Source organism: Sciurus vulgaris (genome assembly GCF_902686455.1).
Source record: "Sciurus vulgaris genome assembly, chromosome: 10".
In the NCBI taxonomy this organism is placed as follows: Eukaryota; Metazoa; Chordata; class Mammalia; order Rodentia; family Sciuridae; genus Sciurus; species Sciurus vulgaris.
In genome coordinates, this window is record NC_136470.1 from 136,044,468 (window position 1) to 136,058,967 (window position 14,500).

Genomic DNA, 14,500 nt, shown 5'->3' on the forward strand with positions numbered 1-14,500 from the left:
CACCACCTGCTCCAGGGCGCTTGCACTCATCAGGGTCATTGCAGCAGAGACCCACACACAGGGACTGTGAAGGCAGCCCTGCTTGGCTGCCCACAGGACACACTGAGGAAGGCCCCGGCCAGTACCTATGTGGGTCAGCACTTGTTATTAGTACGGTCTTTTTTTAAAATTTTTTAAATTGTAGATGGGCATGGAACCTTTATTTCGTATTTATTTATATGGTGCTGAGGAGCGAACCCAGTGCCTCACACATGCTAGGCAAGTGCTCTACCACTGAGCCCCAGCCCCAGCCCATTAGTCCTGAAGGTCCTTGGCTGGTGCTTTCCAAAGCACTTCAGATGAACTGGGGAAATCAGCACTCGGGAGAGAAAAGGCCCTGAGAGCAACACATCCCACCATTGTGTATGACCAAGATGTACCTGTAAACACGGAAAAGCAGAAAGACAGAGAACCCACTGTTATTCCTTGCTCTGGAGCCGAGGGAGGCCTTTTGCTATATGCACATGAACCCGGACAACTGTTGGGTGTAGCAGAAAGGAAGAGTGAGAATTCCAGGACCATCAGTGGCTGCAGCAGGCCCAGCTCTGCCCCAACAGGGTGACCCTGGCTGCCGGGGCCCTTCAGAGCAAACCCCATCCCTCCATTCCCCAGATCCTCCACACCACACCCCACCACCCACCTCAATTAACAAGCAGCTAACTATGGGATAGTAACCAAGTCCCCCTCACATGGACAGAGTGTAAAACCAATTGCTCTGGCAGTTGATAGATATCCCTCCATTTCAACTTTTGTCCCACTAGAAATAATACAAACCTAAGGGTTAAATGACTTGCTGAAGTGAGAGATGATGATTACCTATTTATGATGGAAAAGTGGGCTTCTGCTTCACGTTCCCCAATAAAATACTTTTTTTAAAGAACAAAAAATTGTGCTAGCTGTAGTAGACAGCACCACCGGGTCCACCCTCATATGCCACAGCACCTTGCTTTCTTAAAAGACTGCCTGTCAAGAAGGACTAGGGAAGAGGCAGTTGAACATTTTGTTAAAAAAATAAGGATGAAGAACACTGTCCAAGAAAGGTGAGGCAAATGGAAAGGATTTGACTGATCACACTGGGAAAAAAAAAAAAATGTCATGCTCACTTGTGGGTGTTGGCTGCATAAAAATAGAACCTTCTAGAACAGCAGTAGTATACTTTGATATCCTGAGAAAATTAACTACAAGAAGAAATCTCAGAACTCGGGAGAGGTTGGCCAGTGATACAAAGTGACAGGTCAGCTGGAGAAATAAGCTCAGGTGCTCCCTGCACAGCGGGGCAATCCTAATTAGCAATAATGTGTCATGCATTTCAAAGCAGTTGGAAGGGGGGATCCTGAATGTTGTACCACAAAGAAATAAATGGCCAAGGTGATAGATATGCTGATTACCTGATTTGATTATTGCACAATGTATACAAGTATCAAACCTCACATAATCACATATACCCCATAAATTTGTATGATTATTATGTCAACCAAAAGTAAAATAAAACATAAAAAACTCTCAAAAGCTTTGCTAGGGTGCTTCTGGATGCTTCTTCCTGCCACCAAGCCTGTCCTGGTTTCAGGGCTCACCCTCCCAGCCCACAGCACATTCTGGGCAAAAAGGCCCAAAAAGGAGTCTACTGGGAAGTTTGTCTTGTTCCTGAAGCAAAGAGACCTGGGAGCAGAAGCCGTTCCTCTAGCCTGTCTCTGGTTGCCGTGTTAAGGAGACGGGGCTCTGAGCTGTCACAGACACAACACAACAGTCAGACACTGGCAGGCCAGAACAGGCAGACAGCACAGCCAGCCAGAAGAACTGGAAACAGGAGCCCCTCTTCTCAGGACGGGGTGTTTAAACAGGACGGGAGATTAAATACCTTTCTGCCTGGCAAGGGTGGTGGATTTTCAGTTTCTGGTTTTGGGGTGGAGTCTCTAAGTCCACCTGACAGGTTGAGTTTTAAGAGGAAATTCATAGTTTGATTGGCTAAAAGTATGTGTACCTGCCAATGAATATTCTAGAAGGGGAACATTCAGGCTTGCTGTACACCCGGGGAAGGAGATGAAAGAGCACAGACTCCAGATGCGGGAGCAAGGTTCGAACCCACCTGGCAGCTCAGCGGCTATGAGCCCAGGCAAGAGAATGTGCCTGGAGCTCATGGCTTCAGGTAGCACCAACACCATGGGCAGGTGCCCGTTGCAAATGCCATCACGAAATAACAAAAGTCCTGTCAAATGGAAGCAGAGTAACCGCTAACTTCTTTCTCTGATTAATCCTCTCCAAGACGGAGCACTAGCTCAGTTTACAAGACCTTCAACTCAGATCCGCCTGCAGCAGGAGTTGCTCTGACAGCAGGGCTGGTGGCTTCAGAGTAATGCCACCCAGTTAATGAAGGTTCCAGTCCCACGGGTTCTGCTGCCAGGCCACATGTGGTGCAGAAGGGCTCAGGGGCTGGTGAGCACCAGAGTGGAAGGCTCATGCACCCTGGCTGTTTGCTCCCTCACCTGGGAAGACCCAGGGAGTGGAGCTGGTGGTCCCAGGGGGCTGTGCATGTAGCCTCTTCCCAGCAGATTGTCTCCACGTTTCTGGGGACACTCCAGCCAAGCTCTGCTGATGGCTGTTCCCACCTCCTGAATACAACCAACTCAGCCTCTTATGATTGGTCGTGTTGGGAGCTTCAGAATAGAAGTAGGAGGAGTGGTCATTAGCAAGAGCGCTCTTACCCTCCGCACAGCAGTCTACGGCCTGTTGGAAACGAGCTCAACTCCCACCGTAAATAAAGCCGTATTTACTTAAATAGTCACTGATCTAATTGCAATGCTTGTATTAATAACAAGAAGACAATTTACATCAAAAGCCTTAAAAATGCTTTTATACTTCCACCTAGAACCTTGGCTTCTGGAATTTATTTTAGAGGAGAAAACTAGGATTGGGACAATGGTTTTTGAGAATTTTTTTGCAAGAAGAAAATGATCTAAGCATTTAAGATTAGAAGATTTAATTAAATTTTTGGAATATCTACCCCATGGAGTACTATATGACCCTGGAAAATGAAGTTATAGAAAAATATTGATTTACCTAGAAAGATGTGCATGACATAGTTAGGTTTTGAAAGGTTGTGAACAGCATGCATACTGCTTCACAGTTTTTATTAAAATAACTATGTTTATCTATAAAAGTTGCAATAACTAGAGACCAGAACAAAACCAAGAACGCTGCTTTATTCTGAGGATTTTAATTTCTTCCATTTTGATTCTGTGTATCTTCTGTAGTAGGAATTAGTTACGTAGTACAGAAAAATAATTGAAAACTCTAAAGAAGAGAAAGTACTTTGAAGCTAAGCAGCAGATGGACCCTTCGTTGTTCATCGCATGGATTCTGAGCTCTGGCCTCTCTGAGTGCCCCCACGATCTGATTTAAGAGGCTGAGGTTTAGAGACAGAGGTGAACTCTGAGGAGAGGGACACATTCTGGGGGAGGAGCCGGCTGCGTGCTGGGAAGCTGGGAGGCACCTTCAGCAGGGGCCCTTAGGCCCAGCACCAGGCTGGGCAGTCCAGTAACCTCTGCCTTCCTGGTGCTGTGCGGCTCCAGGGGAGTCCCCCTGCACAGGAAAGATGCTGACTGGCAGCCCCTCTATGATGCAGGTCCTGCCGGTCCTGGCAGGTGGAAGGCCTGGCCCTGTCAGAACCATCTGCCATGCTGACCCGACTCTGGTTTATTACATGACGGGCCATCCATCGTCACCGTCACTGGCTTTAATTGACCCCCTGCTGTGTACCACACACTCCACCAAGCACTTTCCATGCATTATTTCATGTCAGCTTCTAATGGCCCTGGAAGACTGAAGATCAATGATCACAGCCATTTTATAGATGAGGGGAAAATCCGCCCAAGATCACATAGGCAGTAAGGGGCGGAGCCAACATGGGAAATTAGCTCCACCTGGATTTGGTCAGGGATGTTTTAACTACTTAAATTCACTTGGAGGAGAAAGTCAATTGTCCATTGTTGGGGTTCCTAGACCAGAGTACAAGTGGATTCCAAGAACATGCTAAGCCACTTCACCCCAACTGTGCACACACCACTGTGCCCTTGGCCCTGGGTGAGGGTCAGCCATACAGAACCAAAGGCCCCATGTACTCAGCTCCACACCACCCCACCTGACTCCCAACCTGTGCCAGCCTCAGAGTCCTGTGTAGAAAAGGAGCTTTCTCACCTTGTTCTCACACCTCAGCTCTGAGCATCGAAGGGGACAACATAAGAGTAAGCACTCTCAGAGGAACAAAGGCAGGGACCCCTGACCATCCCTGCCTGCAAACCTTTCTGCCCTCAAAACTCAAACGCAGTAGGACCTCTACATAGCACGCTACATCAGACTGAGTGAGGGGTTTTAGAAACAGCTTCTTCTGTGAAGAAGTCCCACGTGTACCGTCGCCAGGCTTAGTGAGGATGAGCCCTGAGGAAAAGCCGGGGACCCTGTGCTGCCTGCTGCCATCCTTGCTTTTGATTCAGTGCTTCTCTCCACATGCACTGTGTTCCTACACCAGGAACGCCTGCCACAGGACTTTCTCCTGTGTGGAGATGGTAGAACGTCTCCTTGGTCACTTTGTCCCCTGCTCCCTGGAGCAAGTTGGAGGTTTGGCAGTGAGTCAGTACACATTCTGTTTAACTGAAGAGGACAGTGGCTGGATTATTCTAGAACACCACACCAAGGCTCAGGATCATAGAAGCACATACACTAACCTTGAAAAAATCCAACTTCTTGGGGATAAGGGAAGAAAGGGACTTTCTTGAGCATTTTTTAAAATTGGCTGTGTAAAGTCACGAAAGCAGCACGCACCCATTGAAACATTTAAACGGTACCGGAAAGCAAAAGGCAGAGTGCTGGCCACCATGCATCTCCACTTCCTTTTGGCAAACGGGACGGCTTCTCACAGATATTTGGAAATGTTCCTAGGTTGGTGCAAGCAGATGATGTGAACACACCTATTTAGCACCCGCAATATTGCTCACACTGTAGACTGCTCCGAAAACACCTTTTCCTCCTGGAAGTACGCGCGCTGGTTCCAGCAGCTTGCAGATCCCATCTGCCATATTTCCTTGCGTGGATATGCCGAAGTTATTTAAGGATTTGTCTCTGGGTGGATATTTAACTGTTTGCAGATTTTTAATATCACAAACAAGCCTGCCGCAACTTCACCACGTGTCTGGCTCAATCCTGTGAGCACACCTGTCGGAAAATTCTTAGAACGAAAATTCATGGGTCAAAAGAGATGTGCATTTAAAATATTGATGGATCCTGCCAACTGCCATCTAGAGGGGGCTGTGTTCCTTTGCTCTCCACCCCTCTCTGGCATGTGAGAGCACCACCCTGGCCAGCCGCTGGTGCAGACCACACGAGAAGCGACACTCTGAGGTATGAATACTGGTGGTCCAGTGGACACCGGATAAGATAAGAAATTGCATGTGCCTGAGCTGAGGTGGCCTGTGAATCGCTAGACCCTCCCCTGCAAGAAGCAGCAAAATTGAAGAGAACTGAATTTCATGATGGACAGCTTGCACGTGGAAGATTCCATGGACCAGGCCCGGTTCTGAGTGCTCCACAATATCTAGTGGCCATTCCCTTCCAGCATCCCCATGGGGACAGTGCTTTTTAACCCCACTTTACAGGTGAGAAAACCAAGGCACAGAAAATGCCAGCCTCCCCAGGTGACCCAGCTACAAGGGATAAAGCTCAGATGTGAACCTAGGAGGTTGGGTCCAGAGTCAGTAAGCTTGAGCCACTTGTGCATCCTGTCCCTGCGCTCCTCATGATGGGCTGAGCCACCCATTAAATACCCACTCCACGCCAAGAACGACACGGCACCAACTCACCCTCGCAGCAGAGCAAACAGGCATCGTCCCCTTCCACGGAGACATTGAATCAGCCTTCCGAGGCAGAGGGAGGATCTGCACACGGCATGCCTGACTCAAGGCTTGCGTTCGCGTTGCTTGGTGCTCCTCTGTAGGCGTGGCATCACCGTGCCCAATTCACAGACAAGAAAGGAAGGGCTGCAGAATGAGGCCCGTGAGGGGCTAAGAGGGGTCCTCCCTGGGGGCCAGCGGCTTGCCAGCAGGCAGTGTAACACCCTCCCTGTCCCTCCACACCATGCTGCTCAACTAGAATGTCCATGACGCTTACTCACACACATGTCATCGTAGGGCTCACAGTGCCAGTTTGCCTTGTCCAATGTGAGCAGAGTGGAAGGTGGGATCAAGGTCTCCCAATTCTAAATGCCAGCACGGCCCATTTAAAAACAGTAACACCGCTGGTGAACCCCTGTAATCCCGGGACTTGGGAGGCTGAGGCAGGAGAACCTCGAGTTCAAGGCCAGCCTCAGCAACTCAGCAAAACCCCATCTCTAAATTTAAAAAAATGAAGGGGCTGGGGATGTAGCTCAGTGGGTAAGCCCCCCTGGGTTCAGTCACCAGTACCAGAAAGAAGAGAGGAACAGGTCATGAGGACCAGCCAGGGGGCTTGGCAGAGCAGCAGGGAAGAGGTGCTTCAGGGAAGGGCCTCCAGGTAGCCCGCCAACTGCGCCTCTGCCTATGGCCCTGCCCGTCTCCACCCTGTGTGGCCATGAAGAACCCACTACCTCTCTAGCCACAGCTTCCTCACCTGAAAGACAGGACACCCAGTAGTGCCACCTCATCTTGCCATCACAGGAGTGACGGTGTAGCAGGGCGTAGGCAGCCAGGCCAGATGGCAAGGAGGGCGGGGACAGAAGGAAGGAGCACAGAGCAGGTCTTCTGATGAGGTCCACTTGCTGACTGACAAAAGAGCTCATGGACACAAGGGGGGCCCCCATCAGACAGACGCTTCCATACCTGTGCTCCTAAGAGGGGGACCCAATGGAAAACCTGTGTGCGTGGACGCAATGGGGGGACACCAATGGTCACTAGTGAGGAGGGCGTGGACAGAGAGAAGATGGGGAAAGGAGGAAGTTCCGAGACCAGGGAAAGAACAGGCCCAAACTCTCCCTCTGGACTCCCAACTCCAGAGCCCCTTCTCTTCTGAGAAGTCTACTACGATTTGTTTTGCAACAGTTAAAAAAAAAAAAAAAAAAAAATATATATATATATATATATATATATATATATAGCTTGCTTGCTCTCTCTGTGACCTGCTCTTCAGTTCTTTGCTGAGACAATGAGCCCAGCACCCCTAGACGGTAGCAGGAGTGCCCAGTGGCGCCTACTCACTCCACCACCATGGGAGTGCCCCGTGGCACCTGCCTCACCCAGACCAAGCACGTCCTGAGCACCTCTGCCTGAAGTCTGAGGATGAAGACCAAAATCCACATAAAAAGACCCCTCCCTTTTGTGTCCCAGGGTATTTTGGTTTCGATATGAGGTGTCTCTGGAAAGTTCCTGTGGCAATTCAGGAGTGTTCAGAGGTGAAACGATTAGATTGTGAGCACTGTGACCTTGCCATTATGGTTTAGAGCTGAGGTGCCCTTCAAGCTCATGTGTGAGACAAGGCAAGAAGGTTTGGAGGAGAAATGATTGGATATGAGCCTTAACCCAGTCAGTGAATTAATTCTCTGGTAGGGATTAACTGGGTGGTGACTGGAGGAGGTGGGGTGTGGCTGGAGGAGGTGGGTCACTACCTTCCCTTGGGTATATTTTTCCCTGGTGAGAAGCACTGTCTCTGCTTCTTCACTGAGTTGCTTTCCTCTGCCATGCCCTTCTGCCTTGATGTGCTACCTCACTGGGGCCCAGAGCAATAGAGTTGGCTGTCTGTGGACAAGACTTCTGAAACCATGAGTCCCAAATAAACTTTTCTTCCTTTATGTTGTTCTTGTTAGGTCTTTTGGACACAGCAGCAACAACAACAACAAAAATCTGACTAAAGCACTCACCAGAGGATTAATCCACTTGATGCATTACTCATATGAATGGACTGCTGGTTGGTAACTGTAGGCAGGTGGGACTGCTGGAGGAAGCAGTCACTGGGGCACGCCATTGGGAGTTTTGTCCTGTCCCTGGCTCTTCCCTCTCCCTCTGCTTCCTGGCTGCCATGGCTGCCGCTAGCTGAGCAGCCTTCTTCCTCTGCCCTTGACACTTTGCCTCAGCAAATGGAGGCTCTCAGCAATGGAGTCAGCTGACCATGGACTCTCAGCAATGGAGTCAGCCGACCATGGACTGAACCTCTGAAGCCATGAGTCAGAACCAACCTCTCCCTCCCCTCCGTGTGGGTCTGGCCAGGCATTCTGACATGGTGATGCAAAGCTGACCAGCGCTGGGTCTCCTTCCTTTGGTTTTGATGCATCGGAGAAAATGTACCTTTCTTCTCTGGGTCTGGAGCTGAGGAGAGAATTTCCACTCACGGCCTGTGCCTCTTCACACTCTGGAGGGCAGTATGTACAGCCCCTGTGCTTCTGAGCCTGGCAGCTCCGGTTACCATGCATCATCTCCTCCATCACCATCAAAACAGTCCACAAATAACCCTTTCCTATCAGCCTGAGGCACAAGTCAGTGCGCACGGTGGTTCGGTGGTTCGTGGGCTTTAGGGGTTGATTCCATTCATCTCTTAAACATGGGCGGTTTTTGCTTTTGTTTTTTTTTTCTGCAGTTCTGGGGATGGAACCCAGGGCCTCTCACAGGCTGGGAAAATGCCCTACCCCTGAGCTACCTCTCTGGTACCAAGAGTTATCTCCTCGTACACCACGGATGCCAGTAAAATGTTCCCTTAAATGTTTCCCCGCACTGCACAGTAAAACCTGACAGCCTGGGAGAATATGCAAATTTGACCATTATGCTGTTCACTTTTAAGGGCAATTAAATATTAGCCGTGAGCTCCACACATCACGTTGCAAATCTTTAGAAAACGTACGACTCTTTGCTGTGGCTAAAGCTTACTTAGCATTAAGGCTTTGCCGTAATTCCCTTTTATTAAAAACTGGGTTTCTATTACACATCATGATCCTACATGGTTCGAAGCTTCATTTGAAAAGACATCAGTCTTTTTTCTGTTCCTGTTAAATCAGCTAACATTGTCCCTGCTTAGGGGGCAGCAGGCAGTGGCCTCAGACCCCCTCCAGGAGAAGGTGTTTGTAGCTCAGGTTGACAGTGCTGCCTCAGAGACAGATCTCCAATCAGACAGCCAGTCCCACCTGCCTCTGCCGGTCAGGATGGGGTCTGCATTAAACCGTGACAACGCCTTGGAAAATAAAGTATAATAATAGTAATTCACTCAAACCATCAGCTGGAAATTGTATGGATCCAAGAAAGGTGTTTTTATAGCTGAATTTGGGAAATTCTGTGCCTAAATTTTGTCTGAATAGTGTCTGTGAACATTAATTTTGTTTCCCATACCTTCATCTTTTGTTGGAAAGATTACGGACAAACCCTCCAAATGATGGTCAATTTAAAACCAGACAAGCTGAGCATAGTGGCACACACCTGTAATCCTAGTGCCTCAGGAGACTGAAGCAGGAGAATCACAAGTTCAAGGCCAGCTTCAGCAAATTAGCAAGGCCCACAGTGAAGAGACGGTGGGAGATTCATGTGACTCTCCTTTGGGAAATGGATGAAAGGGTTCATCTGCCATCGTCTCCTGCTGCCTCGTCACCATCTCTCAATCAGAGCCTGTCCATTCCTGTTTGCACACGCCAGCCCCAGTGCCCAACTCGGACCTTCAAGTCCCTTAGAGCACCGTCCCCTCTCACTGCCCAACCATCTTAAAGTCCTACTCACCCCACGTCCTATTTTTCACACCTTTCCTGTTCTCCGCTTCCCAGCCCAAGATTCCCCTTCTCACCTGTCATCATAAATAGCCCCAGTGGTCTCCACCATCCCGACCGTCTCATCCCTTCATCTGCTGTGGCCTCTACTCCGTGGCCACCTCACCTTCAGACAGGCCTTTCAGTCATGTCTCTTCTCTGCTCAGAGCCTTTAGGAAAAGTTAAACCCGTGGCTACAGTTCTTTAATGAGCTGCAATTTACTCTTCTGGAAATATATTCCATTAATTTTCTGTAATTTCATTCAAACCACCGCTTCCTTCAAATCACACCCCAGATCACCTGATCCTGCTCCCTCCTCGAGGAAAACCTTTTCCATCCTGCAAATTCCTACCAACCCTTCAACCCCAGAATTTAAAATGACCTTTTCTAAACACAAAAGTAAACACCTCTAATACTCCTAGCTGTTGTGTTGACAGGTCTGCCTCCCAGGATTCAGATTGTCACACAGTCAGGTCTTGCATGGTCTCCAGGGGCCATAGAACAGCGCTTGGAACCCTTTCTCTAGGCTCTAGGGAACCAAAGAAGAGGTTAAGTATTGGAATCATAAACCAGAACTGCCTTTAACAGAGGCGACATGGAGAGGGGAGGACCTATTGAGAAGCAGGTAGGTCCACCAGAGAGGGAGATGGGAGGACATGTGCACCTGGAGAGATGATGGGCTGCCTGTGTGTGTGAGAGGAGCTTCTGGGAGCTGGCGGAGGCGGCAGGACACTGGTAGGGAAGCGTAGGGGCCTGGCTCTGGGTGCCCAGTCTGCTCCCGTGCCACTCCAAGATCAGGCGGGGCTCTTCACAGCAGGGGCTAGTCTGCCCTACCTGCATCCCCACCAGGATTTGCATAGGTGCTACCTGACAATCAAGGAGGTACATGGCTCAGACCTCCCCTCAAGAAAGAGCTTCCTCTACCATGCTGGAGGAAGAGCCCGGACCCACAGCCTCGCTGCAGCCCATGCAGGAGTGCTCAGCGGCAGGCCTACGCCTCTGTCTCCTAGGACCCCAAGCAGTGCCAAGCTGGCAGAGCCCTAGGCCTGGTGCTTCTGCTGCTGTCACAGCAGCATCCCCTGCGGAGGTGGAGGCAGGGGTGGACAGGATCTGGTCAGACCCTCCTTGCAGTCTGAGGCTTTCCCTGTATGGCTTGGCTTCCCACCTTCATCTTTACTCTCCTGTGAACTTGTTCCGCTAATTCTGTCTTAGTATCTTTTCCCAGAAAACCAAGACAACAGCCCAGTTAACAACTGTACCCGTCTGGACTGGCGCTGGAGATGCAGTGCCTGGGTCAGCCCCAGCTCCTGCACCTGCACAGCTCCACAGTAGGCAGGCCCCTGGTCCTCAGCCCCTCAGCCTCTCCATCTGCAGGATGCAGATGTGAACAGTGAGTGGGGACTAGGGGATGGAGCCGGAAGCACTCAGAACTGGGCCCCGCCCAGAGCTGACCCACAGAAAATGCTCGAGAAATAGGAACTATGGCATGGAAGTGCTGTTTCAGGAGTCATTTCAAGTAATAAAATAGAAGAAATGCCCACTTTCTCAGAGAACTCTGCAGTATTTAATGAGGTTGATGAGGACTCATCAGGAGCATTTGCATCTCACCCTGTAGTTGGTTTCTCCAGTCTCATGTCTCGGTCCCCGCATGGCACCTCCCCTCCATGCAAGTCGTCCCTTCCTGTCTCCTGCTGGGTTCTTTTCTTCCCATCTGACTTCTCCGCCCACCCCTCTGCCCACTCCTCTCCTTCCAATCCATTCCTGCTAGACATCTGCTTCATAAGGGGATTAGGTCCATCTTCTCCAGCAGTCCCGACCAGCCTGTCCTCCTCACCCAACAGAGACTGTTCCTCTTCACTGCACACCCTGTAGACAGTGCCATTTTGAAACCAAGTTAGAACAGAAAAAGAAAGAATGTAAGTCTCAAGCCAAGCAAACAGTGTCTGTGACTCTGCAAACCATCATTAATGGCAAAATAGAAGGGACAGTGTCCCCTGTCCTTAGACAGGGCCTCCTTGCCCCACCCACCCCTTTGTCCCAAGGTTAAAACAATGTAAGACTTAGTAAATGCTTACTTAAATGATTGTTTTCAGCTCTGGATCATGGTCAGTCCTCAAATTACACTTTTAATATCCTCGATCTATCTGTGAACCATAAAGACTGAAATGTTTGCTAAGACAACCTCAGTCATATAACAGGGAAACTTTTGTATGTGAGAAAGTGCTTGACAATCATTTTAGGTATGAGAGTAACATAAGTCTGTTTTATAAAATAAAGTTCTAGTCTATAGTGCATCTAAAAATCAGTAGGAAACCATAATTAGAGACAGATGGTAAATGTGGCATTCTTTCTTTTCACTATTTAGTGCATATGATATTTCCTACAAAATAGCACTGAATGTTTTCCTGCTACCCCACAGTACTATGTAAGCTCAGAAAAATAAAACCTCTTTTTATGCCTGTGAAACCAACTTCAAACAAAAATAGCCAACTTCAGAAGGAAGGTGAAAGTGTTTTATAATGTGCTTGAACACAAGGAATGTTTTTACGTAACTTAATGCATATGAATATCTATACACATTAATGCACTTGTAATATGTACAAAAAGGGCTACTATATCTTCAGTCATCTATGCACTCAATTAGAGACCATCATTAAGATATTTACATTCAAAGGCAAGATTCCAACATTGCATAAAACACACTATGAGGTATGCTTATGATATTGGGAATGAATAGTACTGAAAGCAGAAATCAGTTATGCACAGAGCAACATGCATGTATAATATGAATGGCCTGCACAGGTTCTCCAGGTCCCCAACACAGCAGCCTCTCCAGGAGCCACCTGACAGCTGGAAGTTCACCTTCCCTGCACCTCTTAGTGATTGTGAATTGAGTGTGCTTGAGAAAATCAGCATTAAGAGTCATGCAGTTTTTAAAAATACACAGTTCTCTACAAGTACACAGCTCTGAATATGATACATTAGCTCTTGCAATAAAAGGAAAAGGAGTTTTCACACTGATTTTTAAGAATACTCAGTTTTATTGCCATAACTCAATAAACTCTCTCACTGAAGTTTGCAATCATCCCCAATTCAAAGCAAATCAAAATCAATTATTTGTTTTATAACCAATAACATGAAGCAAAAATACTGATTAGCCAGTATAAAATAATTAGCCTATTTACTGCCTCACTTTAAATATAGCAAAGGACTGCTAGACAACATTCACATTAATCTAATCTGTTCCACTTAGAAATTGGTATTTATGATGCTTGCATTTTCAGATATCAATACATTTAGAAAATCACTTGTGAAAATCTATTTCATTTAATTTCTTAGAAAACTGCTCATTCAACCTACTTTGTGGACTCTGTCTCACCACATGGTTTTCTCCTCTTTTCAACAACTAATAATCATTGATCTCAAAAGGCAAGAGCACACTGCAAAGCAGGATCACTGCTGCATCTGAGAACAAGGGGACAAGTTTCTGTCACACAGGTGAACAGGCACTGGAGCCCGGTCGCTTCTCCAGAGCACACGGCACCCTGCAAGTCACAGGGAGTGCACACGCCACTTAAAAACACACACGCACATTCTTCCAAAGAAGTCTTTTAAATAAAGCAGCGCAAGCATGTTTGCGGCTTAGGCATTTGAAATAGCAATGAAGTCTGAACCTTCAGTCAGTCATCTCTAGTTAAAAGCTCAAGTCCAAGGATGTAAATCTCCCCCAAGACAAGGAAGCTGAATGTGCTATTAATTGCTAAGTAATTTCTTAATTTTAGACTCTAGCACCCAACCCTGGCAAGTAAGTCGTGTGATTTATGAGCCTGCACTCTCAAGCCACTGTGTGGGACTTTAGTAAACACATGTGCATCCTGACACAGTGTGGACATGGTTCCCAGGAGCTGGGAGACACAGCCAGGTTCGGTTTCAGCAGATCTACCCTGTCTACCTACGTTCGATCATTTAGAATACCCACATTGTGGCTCATGTCCCCTGGGGTGACTCTGAAGCAGAGCCACATCACTTCCCCTGGATGATCACTGAGTTTTAAGAAGACAGGTGGTGTGGGGCAGGAATTCTCATACAGCAGGAAGGCAACTCTTTTCTCCAAATTCAACAAAACCAGCCACCTCCCCACCCCCAAACAATCACCGTTTTTTCTTAAGGCAGGCTTTTTAAAATAGGTGCTTAAAACATACCATTTGCATGAATTTAAATAACGTATTTTTCCTCTACTTGCTACTGACATGTAAGACATTTCCAGATCGGATCAGATAAACCTGGTGCACAGGAAAAGTATTGCTTTCAATAAGATTTCTTTAATGGATCTGCCTGTGCACACGTATGTGTACATAAATAATACATATTTACACACATGCTGACATGATCAAGGATGCATGCACACACACACACACCTGACCAGTAATTACCCACGATGCCTGTAATCCTGCTTTGACATTTTGTTTGCAGGCACGCTATTCAAAAGACTGTTTTTTTTTAAAATAATAAGCAACTGCATACAACACGTATTGAGGTGGCATGTTTAGAGAGGCAAATACGTTACCAGACGCATTTTGAAGTTTCCGGAACACCTGCAGGTAACAGGAGACAAGAATCAGAAGCTGCCACACGTCGTCCTCTGAATCGCAGAGCTGGATGTGACTGTGGGGGATGCAGGGCGAGGGAGAGGCTGGGAGCCTTGGAGTCAGCTCACT

At 47.9% G+C, this 14,500-nt stretch overlaps 1 protein-coding gene across 2 annotated transcripts in view; it reads right to left on the reverse strand.

Annotated features, from left to right (window-relative positions):
* LOC306638059 (schwannomin-interacting protein 1) overlaps positions 1-14,500 on the reverse strand; it is a 595,209-nt gene that overhangs the window by 504,280 nt on the left and 76,429 nt on the right. Inside the window, exon 1 of one of the 2 annotated variants that reach the window (XM_079101152.1) lies at positions 14,350-14,373. The exons of the other annotated variant lie outside the window; for it this stretch is intronic. Within the exon in view, the coding sequence (XP_078957278.1) occupies positions 14,350-14,358 (9 nt within the window). The 5' untranslated portion in view covers positions 14,359-14,373. Of the gene's footprint in view, positions 1-14,349; positions 14,374-14,500 lie in introns of those variants that run through there. 2 annotated transcript variants of the gene reach the window in all.